Below are 18,986 nucleotides of genomic sequence, written 5' to 3'. Positions count from 1 at the left end.
TCCACAAATTTACATCGTTGTTTGAAGCCGGCTCTGTGATTGGACGCGAAGGGGAGTAGGGGGCGTGGCCTGATGAAAAACAGCGCCATAAAGTGAAGGCGTTACATCTCACTCCATCACTTGCGCTTTAACAACCTGCTGTTTAACAGTCTGTGCTCTACAAGCCAAATGTTATATCAGTATTAGTATTAGCGTGTAATGCAGGAAAAAGGGAGTCACATGAATGCTACACATTTGAATACATTTACATTAAAGATATTAAACATTAATTATAATGTAATAACATTATCACCGGTGATTGTGGAGTAAATGCCACACTGAATGCTTTGTTCTGATCTGATGGAAACAATCTATATATTTTATAGACATATGTTCATATGGATGTTTTATGGAAGATTTATATACATTATATATCCTACTTATATAAAATTTTTACTGCTCATCATATACTTTATACACACATTAATACTAAAAATGCTCTATAATAACCTTTATGTTGCATATGTTGCACACACTGTATTTAATAGCCTTATTTTTTTGCACAGTCCATATCATTTTGCGCATGCATAGAAATGTTTCACTTATGTAAATATGTAAATATTTTACACTACTGCCAATGCACTTCCGGTTAGATGCTAACAGCATTTTGTGGCCTTGTACCGTAACGTATGCAATGAAGTTGAATCCAATCTATAGACCAAGTGTTCCACCTTTGAAGTCTGATCTTAGGTTAGAGTCCACTTTGAGTTCCTCATGTGCTCCTGATGCTCATGTGGGTTTCTTACCACTGTCCAAGTCCAATTTTATATCAATTGCATTTAATTAGTATATTGATTTTAATAATGGTCATTGTCACTGCAGCTTCACAAAAATATAGATTAATTCAATACATTTTAAATTAATAAATGAATTTTAAATTAATAACTTTCTAAAAATGAAGGTGGAAAAAGCCTCCATTTTGAGTGACTATAAATTGAGATTTTATAGTTAATAATAGTTGTATACTATATGTTTAACAAATGTAATTGTGTAACAAGGAAATTCATTATAGTTTCACCATTGTGTCTATTATGAAGAACTGCAAAACTGTTTGTGTCAACTGCGTTCTGTAAACTTATTATAGAAATTATAATTTTTAAAACAATTGTAGTAAAACTGTATTAATTACAGCACAAAGCAATCTCTGTGGTTTCTAAGTGGTACTATCTACAGTAATCTCATGTTTAATGTGAGAGTGCATGGTGCCCTGTGATGGACTGGTGTCCTATCCACCTTGCACTCAGTTTTAGCAAATTATCCATACAGACTATACTTTGAGAAAACCAAAGGCACAAGAGATCCTCTGTAAACAAAACAACAGATAACACAAGATCATATGTTGCCATCTACTGTTTAAAGAATGTACTTTATTTGGAAGTACAGTAAAATTAATGTAAACATGCATTTTTTTTCAAGACATATGCTATTCACATACTTGAAATTCATATACAAACATAAATAAAATCCTACAATTTATCTGCTGTGTACTTTTCAGTCATAAAGTCTTTGAACTTTAATTTCATGTTTTGTCAAATAATAATAATACTAATAATAATAACAATAATAATAAGTTCAGTAGAGCAGTCTATAATAGAGCAATGGGGATCAAGCTGCTGGCTTTGTTTATTATGTCTATGAGCTATTTAGGCAGTGGATCCCATGTTCATAGAGAGCTGATTTCTGATTTGTTATTTTTTCACGTTTGTCAGACTTTAATGTTTTAGATCATCAAACTAATTTAAATATTAGTGAAAGATAACACAAGTGAATACAACATGCAGTTTTAAAATGAAGGTTTTTATTATTGAGGGAAAACAAAATCCAAAACTACATGGCCCTGTGTTAAAATTTTTTAAAGTATGTTCAAACTGTGGTTTATCACACCTGAGTTCAATTTCTCTAGCCACACCCAGGCCTGATTACTGCCACACCTGTTTACAATCAAGAAATCTCTTAAATAGGATCTGCCTGGCAAAGTCAAGTAGACCAAAAGATCCTCAAAAGCTAGACATCATGCTGAGATCTAAAGAAATTCAGAAACAAATAAGAAAGAAAGTAATTGAGATCTATCAGTCTGGAAAAGGTTATAAAGCCATTTCTAAAGCTTTGGGGGTCCAGCGAACCACATTGAACGCTATTATTAAAAAACGGCAGAAACATGGAACAGTGGAGAACTTTCCCAGGAGTGACCGGCCGACCAAAATTACCCCAAAAGCACATCGACGACTCATCCAAGAGGTCACAAAAGACCCCACAACAACATCCAAAGAACTGCAGACCTCACTTGCCTCAGTTAAGGTCAGTGTTCACGACTTCACCGTAAGAAAAAGACTGGGCAAAAATGGTCTGCATAACAGAGTTCCAAGTCAAAAACCTCTGCTGAGCAAAAAGAACTTAAAGGCTCGTCTCAGTTTTGCCAGAAAACATGATGATCCCCAAGACTTTTGGGAAAATACTCTGTGGACTGACGAAACAAAAGTTGTGTCCCATTACGTCTGGTGTAAAAGTAACACCACATTTCAGAAAAAGAATATCATACCGAAAGTAAAATATGGTGGTGATGGTCTGGGGCTGTTTGCTGCTTCAGAACCTGGAAGACTTGCTGTGATAAGTGGAACCATGAATTCAGCTGTTTACCAAAAAATCCTAAATGTTCAACCATCTGTTCGTGACCTCAAACTGAAGAGAACTTGGGTTCTGCAGCAGGACAATGATCCAAAACACACCAGCAAGTATACCTCTGAATGGCTGAAGTTGGAGTGGCCTAGTCAAAGTCCTGCCCTGAATCCTATTGAGATGCTGTGGCATGACCTTAAAAAGGCGGTTTATGCTCGAATTACAACATTTCTGCATAGATGAGTGACCAAAATTCCTCCACAGCGCAGTAACAGACTCAAAGCAAGTTATCACAAACGCTTGAATGTAGTTGTTGCTGCTGAGGGTGGCAAAGCCAGTTATTAGGTTTAGGAGGCAAATACATTTTTACATGTAGTTTTGGATTTTGTTTTCCCTCAATAATAAAAACCTTCATTTAAAAACTGCATGTTGTATTCACTTGCGTTATCTTTTACTAATATTTAAATTAGTTTGATGATCTAAAACATGTGTGACAAACATGAGGAAAAAAATAGGAAACCAGGAACATTTTCCCACCACTGTGTATATAAATATATATGTTTGCTTTATATAATTGATTACATGAAATGAATTATATCAAAGCCAGGCTTGTTTCAGTCAGTGTGCTGTATAATAAAGTAACCCTGCATATATCTTAATATACCCTAATGAATGAGCTTTATACATGTATTGTAGTGGCTTCCACTAGTTTTATTTTTAAGGAAACAGGATGAACTGGAAGTGAGGACAGAATGGTAGACGGTGCCGCAGGAAGTGAGACAGCAGCACTGTCCCGCACTGGGACTCGTCTGTCTCCTCTCCCGACCCGTCCGCTTTACCCATAATCCCCCGCGCCGACACAAGATGGAAGAGGGCAACAGCTGCAGGAGAACAATGTTTTGGCAGTGAACGCTGAACAAACTGCGTGTTTGGGGTTCATTCAGACGTCCGGAGGCGGACGTGGACATGCGCGGGTGAGTGTTCCTGCATCATGAACGCGATCGCGGGAAGGTTTCGAAAAGCGGGTCGGTGCGACGCGAGGATCCGGAGCGCTCACGGGGAGATGCGGCGGCGCTGCTGCTCGACCAGCATCATTGTTTCTGTGTGCGCTGCCTCCATGGGCCATTTAACACCGAGCTCACATGCTAACCCTTCATTAGCTTCAGCCTGATTTCTTTTTAAATTTAATATAAAAATAAAATATTATTGCTGTTTTTTTCTGTCATGAATAAACCGTCTAACGTGTCGTTTTTCGTTTAAAAGTAGGACATTTCTTTATTATTGTGCATCACCATCATGCGTTATAATTAGCTCGTTACAGCTAAAGCAGGAGCAAAGACGCGGTTATTGTTTAAACATGGAACGATGTGATAAAAAAATGATAAAAACTTATAGTTTAACGATATGATGTTATAAGTTGTGTGATTTTGTTTACTGGTTAATTAGTATTCGTGTTTTTTTTTTGTTTATTCAGGTGTGTAGGCGACACAGCGCGGTCCATGCTAGCAGTGTGTTGACCATCATGGGAATGTTTTTTGTTCGATAGCTAACGCTGCCTTTATGGCGATAAAAAGCCTGAGTGTTTGTATGAACCTGGGCTAACGCGGGTACGTGGAGCGCTAGACTTGGATTTGTTTATTTGTATTCCCTAATAAAGAAATGAAACTGCAAAGAAATACATATTATGGCGCATTCATTTCTGCCTGTGTGTGTTCTCTGCTGGTGGACTTGCTAGCGAATGTTTGCTAGCTGCACGGCTAGTGATTTAGCTAGCTGGTTATCTGGACGGAGATTGATGTGTGGATTAGCATGCGACGGATTCAATGGCTTTATCGGATAAGCTTTGGCGAACGCTAGCCGCGGTATGAGTGCTGCCTCGCCGCCGTGCTTCTCCTCTCCCTCATGCTGGGGGTAAAACCTGCAGCAGAGCGGCGTTGATCTCTGTGCGCTTCCTCATTATTGATGTAAAAGGTCGTTAGCATTAGCGTAGGTGCGCTAGCTTAATGTTCACCACAATAGATGCCGTGTCGCGAAATCACGTCCTCGCCACATCAGTCTGGCTTTTTCCCCCCATTCCTTCTCTGGTGTCGGTTAATATTTTATTTCACCCAGTAAAATGAAAGTTAAATGAAGGGTTGAAGGAGCCCGGTGATCCGAGCATCTTTGATATATCTATTGGCCTGTGATTTGGTGAGATGAGGATGATGAGGGCGAGTTCCCTCTTTATGCAAAGCAACTTGGACCATTTCACCCAAATTGCACTTTTTCACCTAAAGACAATTGATGTTACTAATAAAATAAAGTGGTCCTGATAATGAAAATTGAGATATAAAGTGCAATTGCAGACGATTTCTAATTCCCATCTGATAAAATCCCCATGAATCCATGTAGAGTTCATCTTTTCATGAGCGGAAACTGTTCCCTCCAATGCTTCTGGATCCCTTCCTGACTTCCTGTGAGTCATGTGCAGAACATATTAGGAGGAAATGGTTAAAGTACTAGTTTTCTGTGTCGGTTATGGTGCTGTTTACTGATGAAGTTTTTTAACTCCTGGATGTTAGAGTCTGCACGTTTGTTCTAATCATCTTACACAATCATTTATATCTCCGCAGTGTGTATCATCTTTTGAGCTGAATGATCATTGGAGGAACCAGCCATGAGTATTATCCAGGACAAGCTAGGTAACGAGTTTCTGCGCAACGGCAGCATGGACCCCAACTTCGCCCCCAGCATGATCATGTTCAGCCATTTACCTCCAGTCACCAGCTTCACGCGGCTCACCTCGCAGCCGGTGGTCACCGATTTGCCACAAGAGATGGTCCTGAAGAAGGAGAGGGATTCTCCGGAGCACGGTGGCGGTTTTCTGCACAGCATGGGTATAAAGCAGGAGAAGTTCAACGAGCTCGATTATCGCATCCCACTGTATGGATCAGGTCCGGGGACAGGAGGCGGAAAGAGTTCAGATATGCTGGACATTTCGCTCGGAAGTCACCAGAACATGCTCCTGCATGATGTCAACATCAGCAGTGTAAGTTCGGAGAAACAGAGGGTCGGGTGGAAATTGTACTTTTGCACATGGACTTGCTTGTTTGTATTGTAGATTACGTTCTTGTGCATGGTTAATTTAGCTCTGGATATACAGCGTGTACTCAATGTACAAGATCCTATTGTGACTGCACTTGTCTCTTTATGCACCATCAGGCTAAGTTGTATTATTCTTTTTTTGACAGCAGCTTCCTCAAAGATTAGGGAAAGACCCAAAAGACTCCACACACAGGAAAGGACGAAGGGCAAATGGGGAGGGAACAGAAGGCAGAGGTAGAAGAAAGAGAGGGGATTCCACAAAGGTACAGATGCCTTTGGGTATATTTAAACTAGAAGAAAAGTGCAAAGATAATACAATGACTGACATTAACAGATTAGTCTCCTCTTGTATTTCTTTCCAGTCAGTGATGCTGGATGGGGAGGGAGGTCCCCTTTCTCCCAGCTCCAAGCCGCACATATGTGAACACTGCAACGCCGCTTTCCGCAGCTCCTACCACCTGCGCAGACATGTGCTCATCCACACAGGTGTGAGACTTTTCACTGGCAGCTCAATGCTGATGCAGCTCTCAAAGCTGAAATGGTCAATTAGATGATTTATTAATACTGAACCCTTGTTTTTGAATGTGCAGGTGAGAGACCTTTCAGGTGCAGTCAGTGCAACATGAGCTTCATCCAGAAGTACCTGCTCCAGCGGCACGAAAAGATCCACAGCGGTGAGTTTTATATTGGGACATAAATCCCCCATTCTCAGCTTTATCATTCATTGTACATCTATAAAAGTAGCCAATCATTATCATTCCACACATAGCAGGTTGATCCTCATTTCAAATTTCACCCACCCACACGCACACGCGCGCGCACTCTTTATAAACTATGGGTGTGTCTTTTTTTCCTTGTTTTTTTATACCAAACACACATTAGCAGTCTACAGGCGACATGTACACAACTGAATTTTTTTTTTTTTATTGAACAGGGGAAAAACCATTCAGCTGTGACCAGTGTAACATGCGCTTCATTCAGAAATACCATATGGAGCGACACAAAAGGACACACAGTGGAGAAAAGCCATATAAATGTGATACTTGCCAACAGGTACGTTAAATATCTTGCTTGTAATGCCTCTGCAAATGTATATAATTATTAATTGCGGAAAAAAATTATGTTTAGGTGTCTGTCTGTTTCATGTACCATCCTTAAACTCTGGCCTTTCCTTACTTGTCTGCAGTATTTCTCTCGTACTGATCGTTTACTGAAGCACAAGAGAACGTGTGGAGAAGCCATAAAGAAGGGTCTGGACCCAGGTATGCTAGACCTTGGAGAGGAAGACCTGGGACAAGGCAGCTACCTACACACTCAGGGAAATGCCAGTGCACCACCACGCAAGAGAGGCAAGTCCAAGAACAGTGGGGAGGGTGGAGAGCGACGGAGGAAAAAAACAGCTGCTTCAGGGGCAAACCAGATGGTTGGCTTGCAAGACTATGCCATCGACATGGCCGCTGGCTCTGGGGCATCCTCTTCAGGGATGGGAAACATGGCAGATACCAGCATGGCTAACCAGCACGTTTGCACTCCCAAGCTCGGCTTTAAGAAAGGCGGACGCAAGGGTGCGGACAAGAGCTTGCTCTCAGTGGGTGAGTCAAGCTCAGCGCTCCATGAGCAGAAACTGTTACCTCCTAAATCCAATCCAATGGATCTGCCTGGACCGGGAGATATGGACGGTCTAGGCCTCCTCCAGAGTTCCTCAGAGTCGAAGCAAGGTGTCACAAGCAGCAACTACGACGATGCCATGCAGTTTCTGAAGAAAAGAAGGTATTTACATTTAACGAACAGTAGCGGCGGAGGTGACTACGGCTCAGTTCACCTTCCTCATCAGCAGACCGTGATCCAGGGCGGCATCGGTGAACCCACGCTTGCGTTACTGGACACGTCACCTCTAGTCAGTGTTGACCACAAGCATGACAAGTCGGGCATCCCAGATGAGGTACTTCAGAGTCTGCTAGATCACTACTCCCATAAAAGCGATGTGACTTTTGATCTCTCAGATCCTCATCACATAGAGCTGCATGCTGCTTCAGCGACCCCTGAGCTAGGAGCAGACGAAAGCTCCTCAAATGGCTCAGCTGACAAAAGCGGCGTCATGAACGAGTATTCAAAGTTTCTGCTGCAGACACTGGAGAGGACAAGCCATGGTGGTAGTGGCGTCTTTACGTTCTTTCCAGAGAAGCACATGTATGCTATGTCTCCTCTGGAGTGTACCTTCGGCCAGTCGGTCTCCTTCCCCCACGGTCCCTCATCCGTACCAAAGTCTCACTTCAGCATGCTGGTGGGATCCCAATCTCCCTCCCACACCTCGCCTTCCTCCCAACAGGCCTTTCACCTGAGTGCCCTTGAGCCCTCTGCCCACCAGCAGCTCACGCCATCTCAAGAGCTCACTGAGCAGTTGGACACCCAAGCGCTTGCTAATGGTGGCGGACGGAAGGAGCAGGTAAAGAATGTCAATGTCACCACGGCGAACAGCACCAGCACTGGCTCCAGCTCTGTCTATTCGCTATCTTCTCCTCCTGATCTGACGGCCCTGCAGCCATCCAAGGAGGTGGACATGCGACCCACATTTCAGATCGAGAACTTCGCTCAGGCATTCGGCTCCCAGTTCAAATCCGAGCGTCGGACCCCCCTGGCGTACAGCTCTGACCCCCAGATCGTCGTCGTCGAGGTTGACCCCCGAATATCGCGGACACCGGTGTCGGAATTCTCAGGGTATACCAGTCTGTTAGCTGAAGTAAATGAGCCAGCTAGCTCAGGAACCAAAACCCCCACGAGCCAAAGCTACAGGTAAAGGTTTTGGTAGCCAGCCTAACCCTGCAGTTTGGTACAAGGACTTTCTCCAATGCCCTCAACCCCAATTCCCCTTTTTTAAAACAAGAAAAAAAAATATTAATTATTACACTGCCATTAATTGTTAATACTCTACCAGGGAAGGTCTAACTGACCTCAAATGCAATTTTTTTGATACTCTTCTTTTTTTAATATGTATTTTAGTTTCTCATTTTTTATTAGTGTAGTCATTTCTGTGATTTAGAGGGTAGGTAAAGACTGGCTTGACTTTTTCTCAAACCCTGTGTTTTAGCAATCAGGATAGAATTGTAAAATAGATGAAGATGATCTATAGTAATAACTGTTGTCAGGGTGTGGCCCAGTATTTAGTGGCAGAAAATGTTGGCCTATTGTCTGTTACAATAATTGAAAGTATTACTCAGGAAAAAAAAAGCATTTTTTTAATAATTAGGTGCAACTAGCACTGAATTTTTCTTAGTATAGTTTAAAACTACAGTGAATCTTGTTTTCTGAAATTCCTTGAGGAAAAAAAAAGCAAATCCACACTCAGTCTACCTGTTTAGCTGATCACACTGGTGAATCTTTCCACTACTTGTACATATGCAGAGATTACGGTACTTTTCTCAATGTGAAAACACTTTGCATACTTTAATCACTAAAGGACAAGTCATAAGATATGGTTATGAACACAATTGCACACGCCCAGTCCCATGCGAACGCTCATGGAAATCTGCATGCGTGGAAGATTTTAGGTAGCATCTTTACAGCTACTGAAATGTGGCCTCAGGGTTTGTCGTACACAGGCTGATTTATACTTCTGCATCTGAATCTGTAAACACGTGCATGTCATGTAAAAACATTCGCATTAGTGTGTACAGTAGGGGGCAGTGTTGCATGTAGCAGACCAGAACATTGTGAACTGAGAAACAAAGCGTGGAGCCTTACTTTTCACTGTAGAAGACATGATGGAACGAAGTAGGAGGATAATATTGAATGCGGTTGTTATTAGTTTTTACATTGTACTTGTTCATTAATGGCAATATTCTTCTGAAATATGTCTCGCATTGCCTTCAGGGTTTTTCATATAATAAAAACGTATTGCCCCAGGTTGTTGCCATATCTCTATTTTAAAGCAACTAGTTACTAATGTTACTAGTTTTCCTCAGTTTGTTCCACAAGTTCTGGATTTGGTGTAGAGTTGTTTGGGTCTTGTTGCATCCCTGATATTACTGTATACTCCAATCACTTACATGCAGCGCAGATCAGATCATGAGGTTGTCGATTTTTTTTTTTTTTTTTTTTTAACCCTCAAGCTTTTACTTTTTGGCTTGTCTCAGTGGTTTACAGAAGTATAAATCAGCCATAAATCATAACCCCCCTGTTAAATGTGTCAGCTCTCATCCCTTTTATTTCTCAAGGAATCATATTAGCACTTTTACCACTGAAGACAAAAACTGTTGGATAACGAATACATACATGCTTTGTTCAGAGAAAAGCTGTGATTTTTTTTTTTATGGAAATGGGTGTTTATTGATAGGGGCATTTTTTTTAAATATATAGCAGGATGGGAGGGTTATTAGCATGATTTGATTTAGTAATGCTATCGACATGGATGCCATACCAATTGTTTTGTGCTGTGGAGCCTTGAGTGTAAGAACAGGGCCTCTTTGTATTCAAAGTGTATTTAAGTATTAAGTTGATATTTTTGTTTTTGCGTGAATAGCTGCATTTGGAATTCTACCTCTCAAATTACAAATTTGATGCCTAATGGACAAAAAAATGCAAACTTCCCTTTCAAGGTCTTGCTTGGAGAACCTCTAAGTGGTGGACTTTTTTTTTCTTTTTTTTTCTTTTTTTTTTTTTTGGACCTGAACCTGTTGAATAATTTTTTATCTGATAGCCATGAAATCAGGAATATCACAGCCTGAGGAGACTTGTGAATCTGATCATCATTTTTCCCCTAATCTAACATAAATGCAATCTTTGCTGTGCCCGTGAACGGAGCAGGAAGACTCCCTCTGTCTTCCTTCCATGTCTCCTGCTCCAATCCAGCATGAACGGGACACAGCTATTGGCCTCAGTCCCCTCACAAAGAACTGCTGATTCTGCACTAGTGTTGGGGCTTAAAACCTAAATGCTGCACTCCAAACCTGTCCCATACTAAAAAAAAAAAAAAAAAAAAATGGAAAAAAAAAAGTGGCAAAAAGAACACAATTGACCATAAAATACCTCATCACTGTACACACGACAAAACCAGGGACGTGTTTCATGTAGCCTATGTAGTGGTAATATTGTAGTGTACATCAGCCATATTGTAGAACCATAATAATGCCACCTGTGTTTACGATTATCATTCATGTTGGTCTGTTCGAATCCTTTTTTTTTTTTTTTTTTTTTTTTTATGTCTGTTAAGCAATTTGTTTTTGCCAAGCAGTGTTTCCTTGTAGATCTCTTCCCCTTTGGACTTCTTGAAATTGTTTCATGTCTCTTCCTGTTTTATTTTTGTTACTTGCCATAATGTGTTTTGATATGATCTCTAGAAAGATTTTGTTTACAATAATATACAAAACACTAAAAAAGGTTTTTTTTTATTTTTTTTTTTTCCCATTTGATTTGTTGTCTGATGCATGATATGAAGTTTTGTTTTGTTTTGTTTTTTGTATGGATTTTTTTCTGATCACTATTGCACCAAATGTTTTTGTTTTGTATCGGATGTGTCCTCATCTTCAAGCTTTTTTTGTGACTCTACAGGGCTGAACATGTCAGATGACTTTATATATGATTAGATAAGCCAATAAAACCTTTTGTTATAAAAGCTTGTCTGTAAATGTGTGTTTTGTTGCCTAATTCACGAGACTTAACAACTAATCGCACCACTCAACTAATGGTGTGGCTTTACTGTTTAATTTCCATCATTCATGAGGTTTATATATTACTGTGGGTTAGTTACAGTCACAAAACTGGAAATGTACTTCAGCCATGTAAAAAAAAGAAATATGCAAATACAAAGATTCATTCCTGTCTCTTCCCATGTGGATTCTCATTTTTGTTACCTTTCTCAAGTAATTCTCACCCTGTTTGTTTCTGGTGGGAATCCCCCCACTCTGGTCTTCCCCAAATCCAACCTTGATTTCTCTGAGCTAAGGACCATTTCAGCAGCTGCACTTCAAAGCCTTTTGGTGTTCTCTGAAAATGTTTGTAACTTCATCATACAATATTGTATTTATGGTTGAGCAGCACTGCACACTGTCATAGCAGTAAATTTGATTTTTGCCTCAGTGTGCCAGCTTTGGTCATTGCCAATGTATAATAATGAAGTAAAAAAAATAGACATTTCCTGTAAAAACTGTTCTCAAATATACACTAGCTGTACAGAAGTACTGGGATACCTGACTTTTCCTGCCACATGTTGTTCTTCCCCAAACTGTAACCACAAAGGCACACAATTGTATAGGATGTCCTTGAATGTGGTTGCATAAAATTCTGCCTTCATTTGAAATAGGACACTCAAACCTGTTTCAACATGACGGTGCCTCTTTGCACAAAATGAACCCCATGATGATTTGATATTCATGGTTTAGAATGGAACATCTTGAGTGGCCTGCTATAGAGCTCTGACCTCAACCCTATTAAAAACCAAGACATGACATTATTATTGCTCTTGTTTATGATTGAGCACAAATATTTTCTAGCACATGTTGAAATCTAGTGAAACATCCCAGAAGAATGAAAAATATAACTGTGAATATTATAACTGGCAAACAGGAATTAAATGCAAATTAGATGTTAAGTAAGCGCATATAAAACTTATGGTCTGGTGTCCACAAACATTTGCTCATGTAGTGTATCTTTCTGAGAAAGGGTGTGGTTTAAATTGATTGATTAATACTTACGCCTTTAGACATGAGACAATTGATTAAAAAAAATGTATTGATTTCAAAAGATTTGTGAATGTTAAACAATAAACAAACAAAAATAGTTTTACCGTTGAAGCCATATTGATTGCAAGCTTTCTTTGGAAGCTTGCTATCTCAGGCTATATATTTTTTTGTCTGAATACAAGTAAGAAAATTTGTGACAGCTCTTTGTAAAATAATTAAACAAATGAGGTATGTGAAAAATGGTCCAAGGTTCCTTTTTTCATATTAACCAGGAAGTACAGTGAGTGAATGTAGTTTAAAAACAGCAGTAAAAGTGCACATAGGGGTGTGTTTACCTTCTAGTCCAATCAGTTACATTTTACAAATGACACTGAAAATGAGTGAAATAGTAAATAAGCTGCATTCCATTACCTCAGTATTATAAAGTTCTGTTTGCATTTGGGTTCAAATCTTGTATAAACAATCACTTATAGATACATCACTTTATTCTCTTTTGGTTTTATTGGTGTTTATTATTATTATTGTTGTTGTTGTTGTGGTAATATTTTATAATAATAAACCTGATTTTATGAGAATCTAAATGCCCGCAATTGGCATCCAGGATAAGCACAACATAGACGGATATAAGTGATCAACATATTTACTACATGAGAGTGTAAAAAACCAGTACAGAGTAGGTTTATTGTACCTTCTAAAATAAGAGTATTATTAAGTGTTGTGGGCACCTGACCATAAGATTTATATGTCAAGTCAAGTCAAGTCAAGTTTATTTGTATAGCGCTTTTCACAACAGACATTGTCTCAAAGCAGCTTTACACAAATCAACAGTTAAGGTGAATGGTGTGAATTTGTCCCTGATGAGCAGCCGTGGCGACTGTGGCAAGGAAAAACTCCCTTAGATGTTATGAGGAAGAAACCTTGAGAGGAACCAGACTCAAAAGGGGAACCCATCCTCATTTGGGTGACATCAAGAGTTTGATCATAAATCTTTCAACAATACAGAACACTGGAGAGTGAGAACTAACATGAGTACTGGAGTATAAGATTCTAAGTGATGTTCTTTCTGCAGTCTTATACAGTCTATATGGTTAGTAGCTCCTAGTTTTATAAGCTCAGCATTTGTGATCATTGGGATATGTGCAATTTGACCCCATCCCATTTTCATTTGGAGACTCATTTATCTACATGGGTGTTACTAAAGTCAGGTTCTGATGTAGGGTGAGGAGACCTGGGGTGCAGTCAGCATTTCAATTCATTCGAAAGGTGTTCCAACTTTTCCAACACACACAAACATATCTTCATTGATCCTGCTTTGTGCACAGGGGCATTACTATGCTGGAACATGTTCAAGAAAAGGGAAACGTTCATGCTAACACAGCATTGGTCATACAATCTGAATCTACTAAGTTACAAATTTTCATAGTTGTTTAATAAGATTGAATCTGTATAAAACCTATCCATTAATATGCCTCAATAATTTAAAAGTTCTAATGGCCCTCTGTTGGAAAAATCTAAGGTTTAAATGCCTCAGAATGTCCATAATGCTAATTTGAAGGAAATGTCTTGTTGAGCTCTAAATTTCAATTTAAAACTTTTTTTGATCGAACCTTTAAAATCCAGTATCACCAAAAAGGTTTTCACTCAGGTGGACAATGTTCCAATCATGTTTTTGTATTTAATGATCTATTTAAAAATAATCTGAATAATAAATTGCAGATTTAAGATCTTGTCATGTGAGTTCAAGGTAAATTTGTTCTTACAGGGTTTATTTTACAAAGTAAACTGTATAGGGCCAATGCATTTTTCAAAGCAATTTCACAGGACGTCTAACCGTGGCATATTCATAGTGGGTTTGTTTAAAGTGGACTATATATTGTTTATGATCTTGCTTACTATAAAGTCTAAGGAGTGGCTGTGTGACTCTTCACAGTTGTTAGAAACATCCTGGTTCCTGGTCAGAACTATCAGATTAGATAATATCTGGTATCTATGTGCACATTATTACAACCAACATGGAGATTTGGAACATGAGTTCCTTCAAAAAAAAACAATCCTTTTATTAACACAAATCAAAAGCTGTGAAGCAGCAGCTAATTCCTGACAGCTGTTTACATGGTGGACAAAAATAAATTGTCATATATTCAGGGCAGGAACTGAGTGCAGTAATAAATTGTTGGTCAGTTGCATGTAAGTGTCATGCACAAGATATGCAATGGCTTTACCATTCTGATAAACTTTGGACCCAGCTCCATGGTAACAGACAATTCCACCGTCAATAAGGAAGCACCTTCTGTAGATACATACCTCCTTGTATCCTTATGCCCTCTGCCTAAACTGGGCCATGTGTCAATTTTGAGTTCTATGCAGTAATCCAGTCTAATATGTAACAGTTTATAGATGTATCCTCATGTGTCCCTGAAAATCCCTATAGAGTATAGCATTTTTTTTTACAGACAGGCTGTATTGTCTTTCTGTAATATTTGTTGAGGAATCATGGAGTTGTTTATTTTACTAGTGATTATTTTGTAAGCATTTTAAAATGACTTTGCAATTTAGCTGTCCATTAATTCAATAGCAAATCATTGAGTAATAAATGACACTAAAGACTGATTTGATAAATCAAAAACAACACTACCCAATTATCAGTAACTGTAATGTAGGCTTTGTACTTTATCAGTAAATGTAAAATGGTCTGTTCCAGTATGTGACGTGTTTTATATGCTCATATACGCCATCATATCTACCCAAACTGTCTTCAGGTTAACGTTTGTGTTAATGATAAACCAAATTGGGCTCAGATTGTCCTTCAGAACAGATGTTGTAAGTCCTGGGCCTATAAAGCACAACTCACTGTTAGGAAATAATGTTTTACAAGAAAAGAAACCTAATGCAAGAGGCATTAAATGAACTTTTCCCAATCAGTCATAAACTGTGTCTATTCGATTCTTAAGTAATTTTTTATTAAAAAAAATAAAATTAAAAAAAGAAAAGATTTCTTTAATGTGTCCTTTGCTAATTATTGTTTACCTTTTTTTAATCTTATTTAAAGTATTCTGCTTTCTGTCAGGGAAAACATTGTAGGGTTCTGCATAGGAGCTTTTAACATTCCCTCCAGTGGGGCATTTCAAAAGTTGTAAGAGTTCTGAGGCTCATCAGAGCTGCTTAAAAATAAAGAAGCTATTATGTGTCACATATACATTACAGCACAGTAAAACTCTTTCTTCAAATATCCAAACTGAGGTCAGAGTGCAAGGTCAGCCATTATTCAGCACACCTAGAGCAGAGAGATAAGGGGCCTTGTTTAAAGGCCCAGCAGTGGCAGCTTGGTGATGCTGGGGTTGACATTATGATCAGTAACTCAAAGCCTTAACCGTTGGGCTACCACTTTCCCAGGTATAAATAAATACCCTTATAAATGTTGGGTATGTTTTATATTTCAAATAATTAATAATTATTAGTGAATATTAACTAGTTTATAACACTGGACCCATAATAATAATAATAATAAAATTTTATTTATAGAGCGCCTTACAACAGCCAAAAGGAGCACAAGGCGCTTTCCAGTAAAAACAATAAAAGACAACAAGATATAACAACACAATAAAATAAAATAACAGTTTAATCAGAGGCTATGTGTTAAAAGCTTGTATAAATAATTATGTTTTCAACTGTGATTTAAAAACACTCAGCACAGTGATGCTTTAAAGGTGTGCCGGAAGTGCGTTCCACGGCTTTGGTCCCTGGACGACAAATGACCATCCTCAGCATTCTTCTACTAATATAACTCATGTCTCTTCTCTGCACATGTTCAAACCATCTCAATCTTGCCTCCCTGACCTTGTCACCAAAACATCCTACATGCGCTGTCCCTCTAATAAACTCATTTCTAATTCTGTTCATCCTCATCACTCCCAATGAAAACCTTAACATCTTCAGTTCTGCTACCTCCAGCTCCACCTCCTGTCTTTTACTCAATGCCACTGTCTCTAATCCATACAACATCGCAGGTCTCACCACAGTCCTATAAACTTTCCCTTTCATTCTTGCAGATACTCTTCTATCACAAATCACTCCTGTCACTCTTCTCCACCCACTCCACCCTGCCTGCACTCTTTTCTTTACTTCTCTAACACACTCTCCATTACTTTGCACTGTTGACCCCAGGTACCTGAACTCCTCCACCTTCTCCACCTCTTCTCCCTGCAACCGCACCACTCCACTGCCCTCCCTCTCATTCACACACATGTACTCTGTCTTACTCCTACTGACTTTCATGCCCCTTCTCTCCAACGCATATCTCCACCTCTCCAGGCTCTTCTCAACCTGCTCACTACTCTCACCACAAATCACAATATCATCCGCAAACATCATAGTCCAGGGAGACTCCTGTCTGACCTCGTCCGTCAACCTGTCCATCACCTCTGCAAACAGGAAAGGGCTCAGGGCCGATCCTTGATGCAGTCCAACCTTCACCCTGAACCAGTCTGTCGTTCCTACTGCACACTTCACTGCTGTTACACTGTCCTCATACATGTCCTGCACCACCCTCACATACTCCTCTGACACACCTGACTTCCTCATACAATACCGCAACTCCTCTCTTGGCACTCTGTCGAACACTTTCTCTAAATCCACAAATACACAATGCAATTCCTTCTGTCCTTCTCTATACTTCTCCATCAACATCCTCAAAGCAAATAATGCGTCTGTGGTGCCCTTCCTCGGCATGAAACCATACTGTTGCTCACAGATAGTCACCTCTTCTCTCAGCCTGGCTTCCACTACTCTTTCACAAAACTTCATGGTGTGACTGATCAATTCCCCTGTAGTTACTGCAAGACTGCACATCTCCCTTATGCTTAAAGATCGGTACCAGCACACTCTTTCTCCATTCCTCAGGCATCCTCTCACCTTCCAGAATCTTGTTAAACAATCTGGTTAAAAACTCCACTGCCATCTCTCCTAAACATCTCCACGCTTCTACAGGTATTTTATCTGGTCCAACTGACTTTCCACTCTTCATTCTCTTTATTGCTGCTCTCACTTCCTCCTTACTAAGTCTATCCACATCTTGCTTCACCATCACCACATCATCCAACCTTCCCTCTCTCTGATTTTCCTCATTCATCAGCTGCTCAAAATACTCCCTCCATCTTCTCAACCCACTCTTCTCACTAGTCAAAAGAAATTTGTAAACAAAAATTTAAATGTTATTGTTTATTCTGAAATCTCAATATACAGTGTCAGCAAAAACAGGTAAAGATAGAACACAATAAACCAAAAGCAAATAAAGTAAATAACAGCAAATAAGAATTTGTCATGGAAATCTAAATTAAATTTGTCTCCATAGCACTTAGTGCACCTTGTTACCTAAAAAAAGTTATTTATTAAATATTTAGAAAATGCTCTAAACACACGATGTTCAACAGGAAGTGGGATTTTTTTAAGATATTAGGAAGACGGAATCTGTTTTACCTCAATGATACTGAGATATTGATTAACAAAGGTTGCTTTGAGAAACAAAGTCCTGTAACTTTGTTTAATTATAGACTAAAATGTGTACACTGAAATTCTTAATATTCTCATGACATTAGTATGGATTTATTTTGTGTCATGCCTGAAATGGATGTTGGAACATTTGCACAAGACATACGCATTATTTATATTTACATATTAGAGTGACCTTGGCAGTGTATTCTTAGAATCAGCATTTTATGAGATTTCATTAGATTACTAGATTCATACTGCAGTGCTCTTGAAAAAGTAGTTTTCACTGTGGGAAAAAACCCAAATAACTTTTATTTTTACTGTAGCATTAAACTGCAAGTACACACAAATGTCACAAGTAAATGGAAAGTCACAATACTTTACTTTGCTCCATAAATAGGTGAATCGCTACAATTTGAATCTTCCATGCAAAAGGTTCTGTCAAATGGAATGGGCGGTAATGTAGTGATAAAAATATATGTGAGGAAAGAATTGACTTTAACCTTTTCCATGCTACTTTTTAACGAGTCATATAAAAGCTAAAATAAGAACCAGCTATAAAAATATTATGTATATGCATGTGTCATCTCTAAATGAGGAAAATCTCATTAATACATTATTTGATAATCAAATAAATGTATTGTAAGAATGAATAACACCATAATGAGGAGGGACAATGAAAAAGCTCAAGTCTTTATTTTAAACAATTGTCAGCTGCTTGATTTAGATATGCTTATAGAATATCTGTGTGTATTTATGAACTGCATGATTTCTTTGGTCAGGAATTTGAGTTTATTCTTTGTACTCTGGTTATTTCTCTTGTTTAATTGTTGCAATATTTGTGTCAGACTCCAAATACAAGAATAACACATTTATATTCATGCCAAATGCCAGAAGTGTAAAATTTGTATGCTGTCTTTAGGGTAACACTAATTGTTGAACAGGCACTTAACTGGTGGCATTGTAATGCTGGTAATCTTTTTTCTTAGTTTCAGTGGAAAGATTTTGTAATGCTGCAGTATCAAAAGACAATCAAGATGATTATGTGCTTCAAACTCTCTGGAGATAATTTCTAGATAGATG

General features: G+C 38.9%; 1 protein-coding gene across 2 annotated transcripts; it reads left to right on the top strand.

Annotated features, from left to right (window-relative positions):
- Positions 1-3,445: 3,445 nt before the first annotated feature.
- On the top strand, positions 3,446-11,350 carry znf281b (zinc finger protein 281b). Of its 2 annotated transcripts, none has more exons than XM_083556045.1 (7): positions 3,446-3,629; positions 5,268-5,683; positions 5,886-6,002; positions 6,102-6,225; positions 6,330-6,413; positions 6,674-6,792; positions 6,926-11,350. In XM_083556045.1, exons 2-7 carry the CDS (start codon positions 5,312-5,314, stop codon positions 8,534-8,536), a joined length of 2,427 nt encoding a protein of 808 aa, XP_083412171.1. In that variant the 5' UTR covers positions 3,446-3,629; positions 5,268-5,311; the 3' UTR covers positions 8,537-11,350. The 2 variants fall into 2 exon arrangements, with proteins under 2 accessions (XP_083412171.1, XP_083412172.1); XM_083556046.1 differs by having other exon boundaries at positions 3,493-3,629; positions 5,889-6,002.
- The last annotated feature ends 7,636 nt before the right edge of the window (positions 11,351-18,986 follow it).

Source organism: Silurus aristotelis, assembly GCF_946808225.1.
Source record: "Silurus aristotelis genome assembly, chromosome: 12".
NCBI classification, from domain to species: domain Eukaryota; kingdom Metazoa; phylum Chordata; class Actinopteri; order Siluriformes; family Siluridae; genus Silurus; species Silurus aristotelis.
The sequence above is the reverse complement of the archived record's forward strand: the minus strand, read 5'-3'. Positions and strand labels throughout refer to the sequence as shown.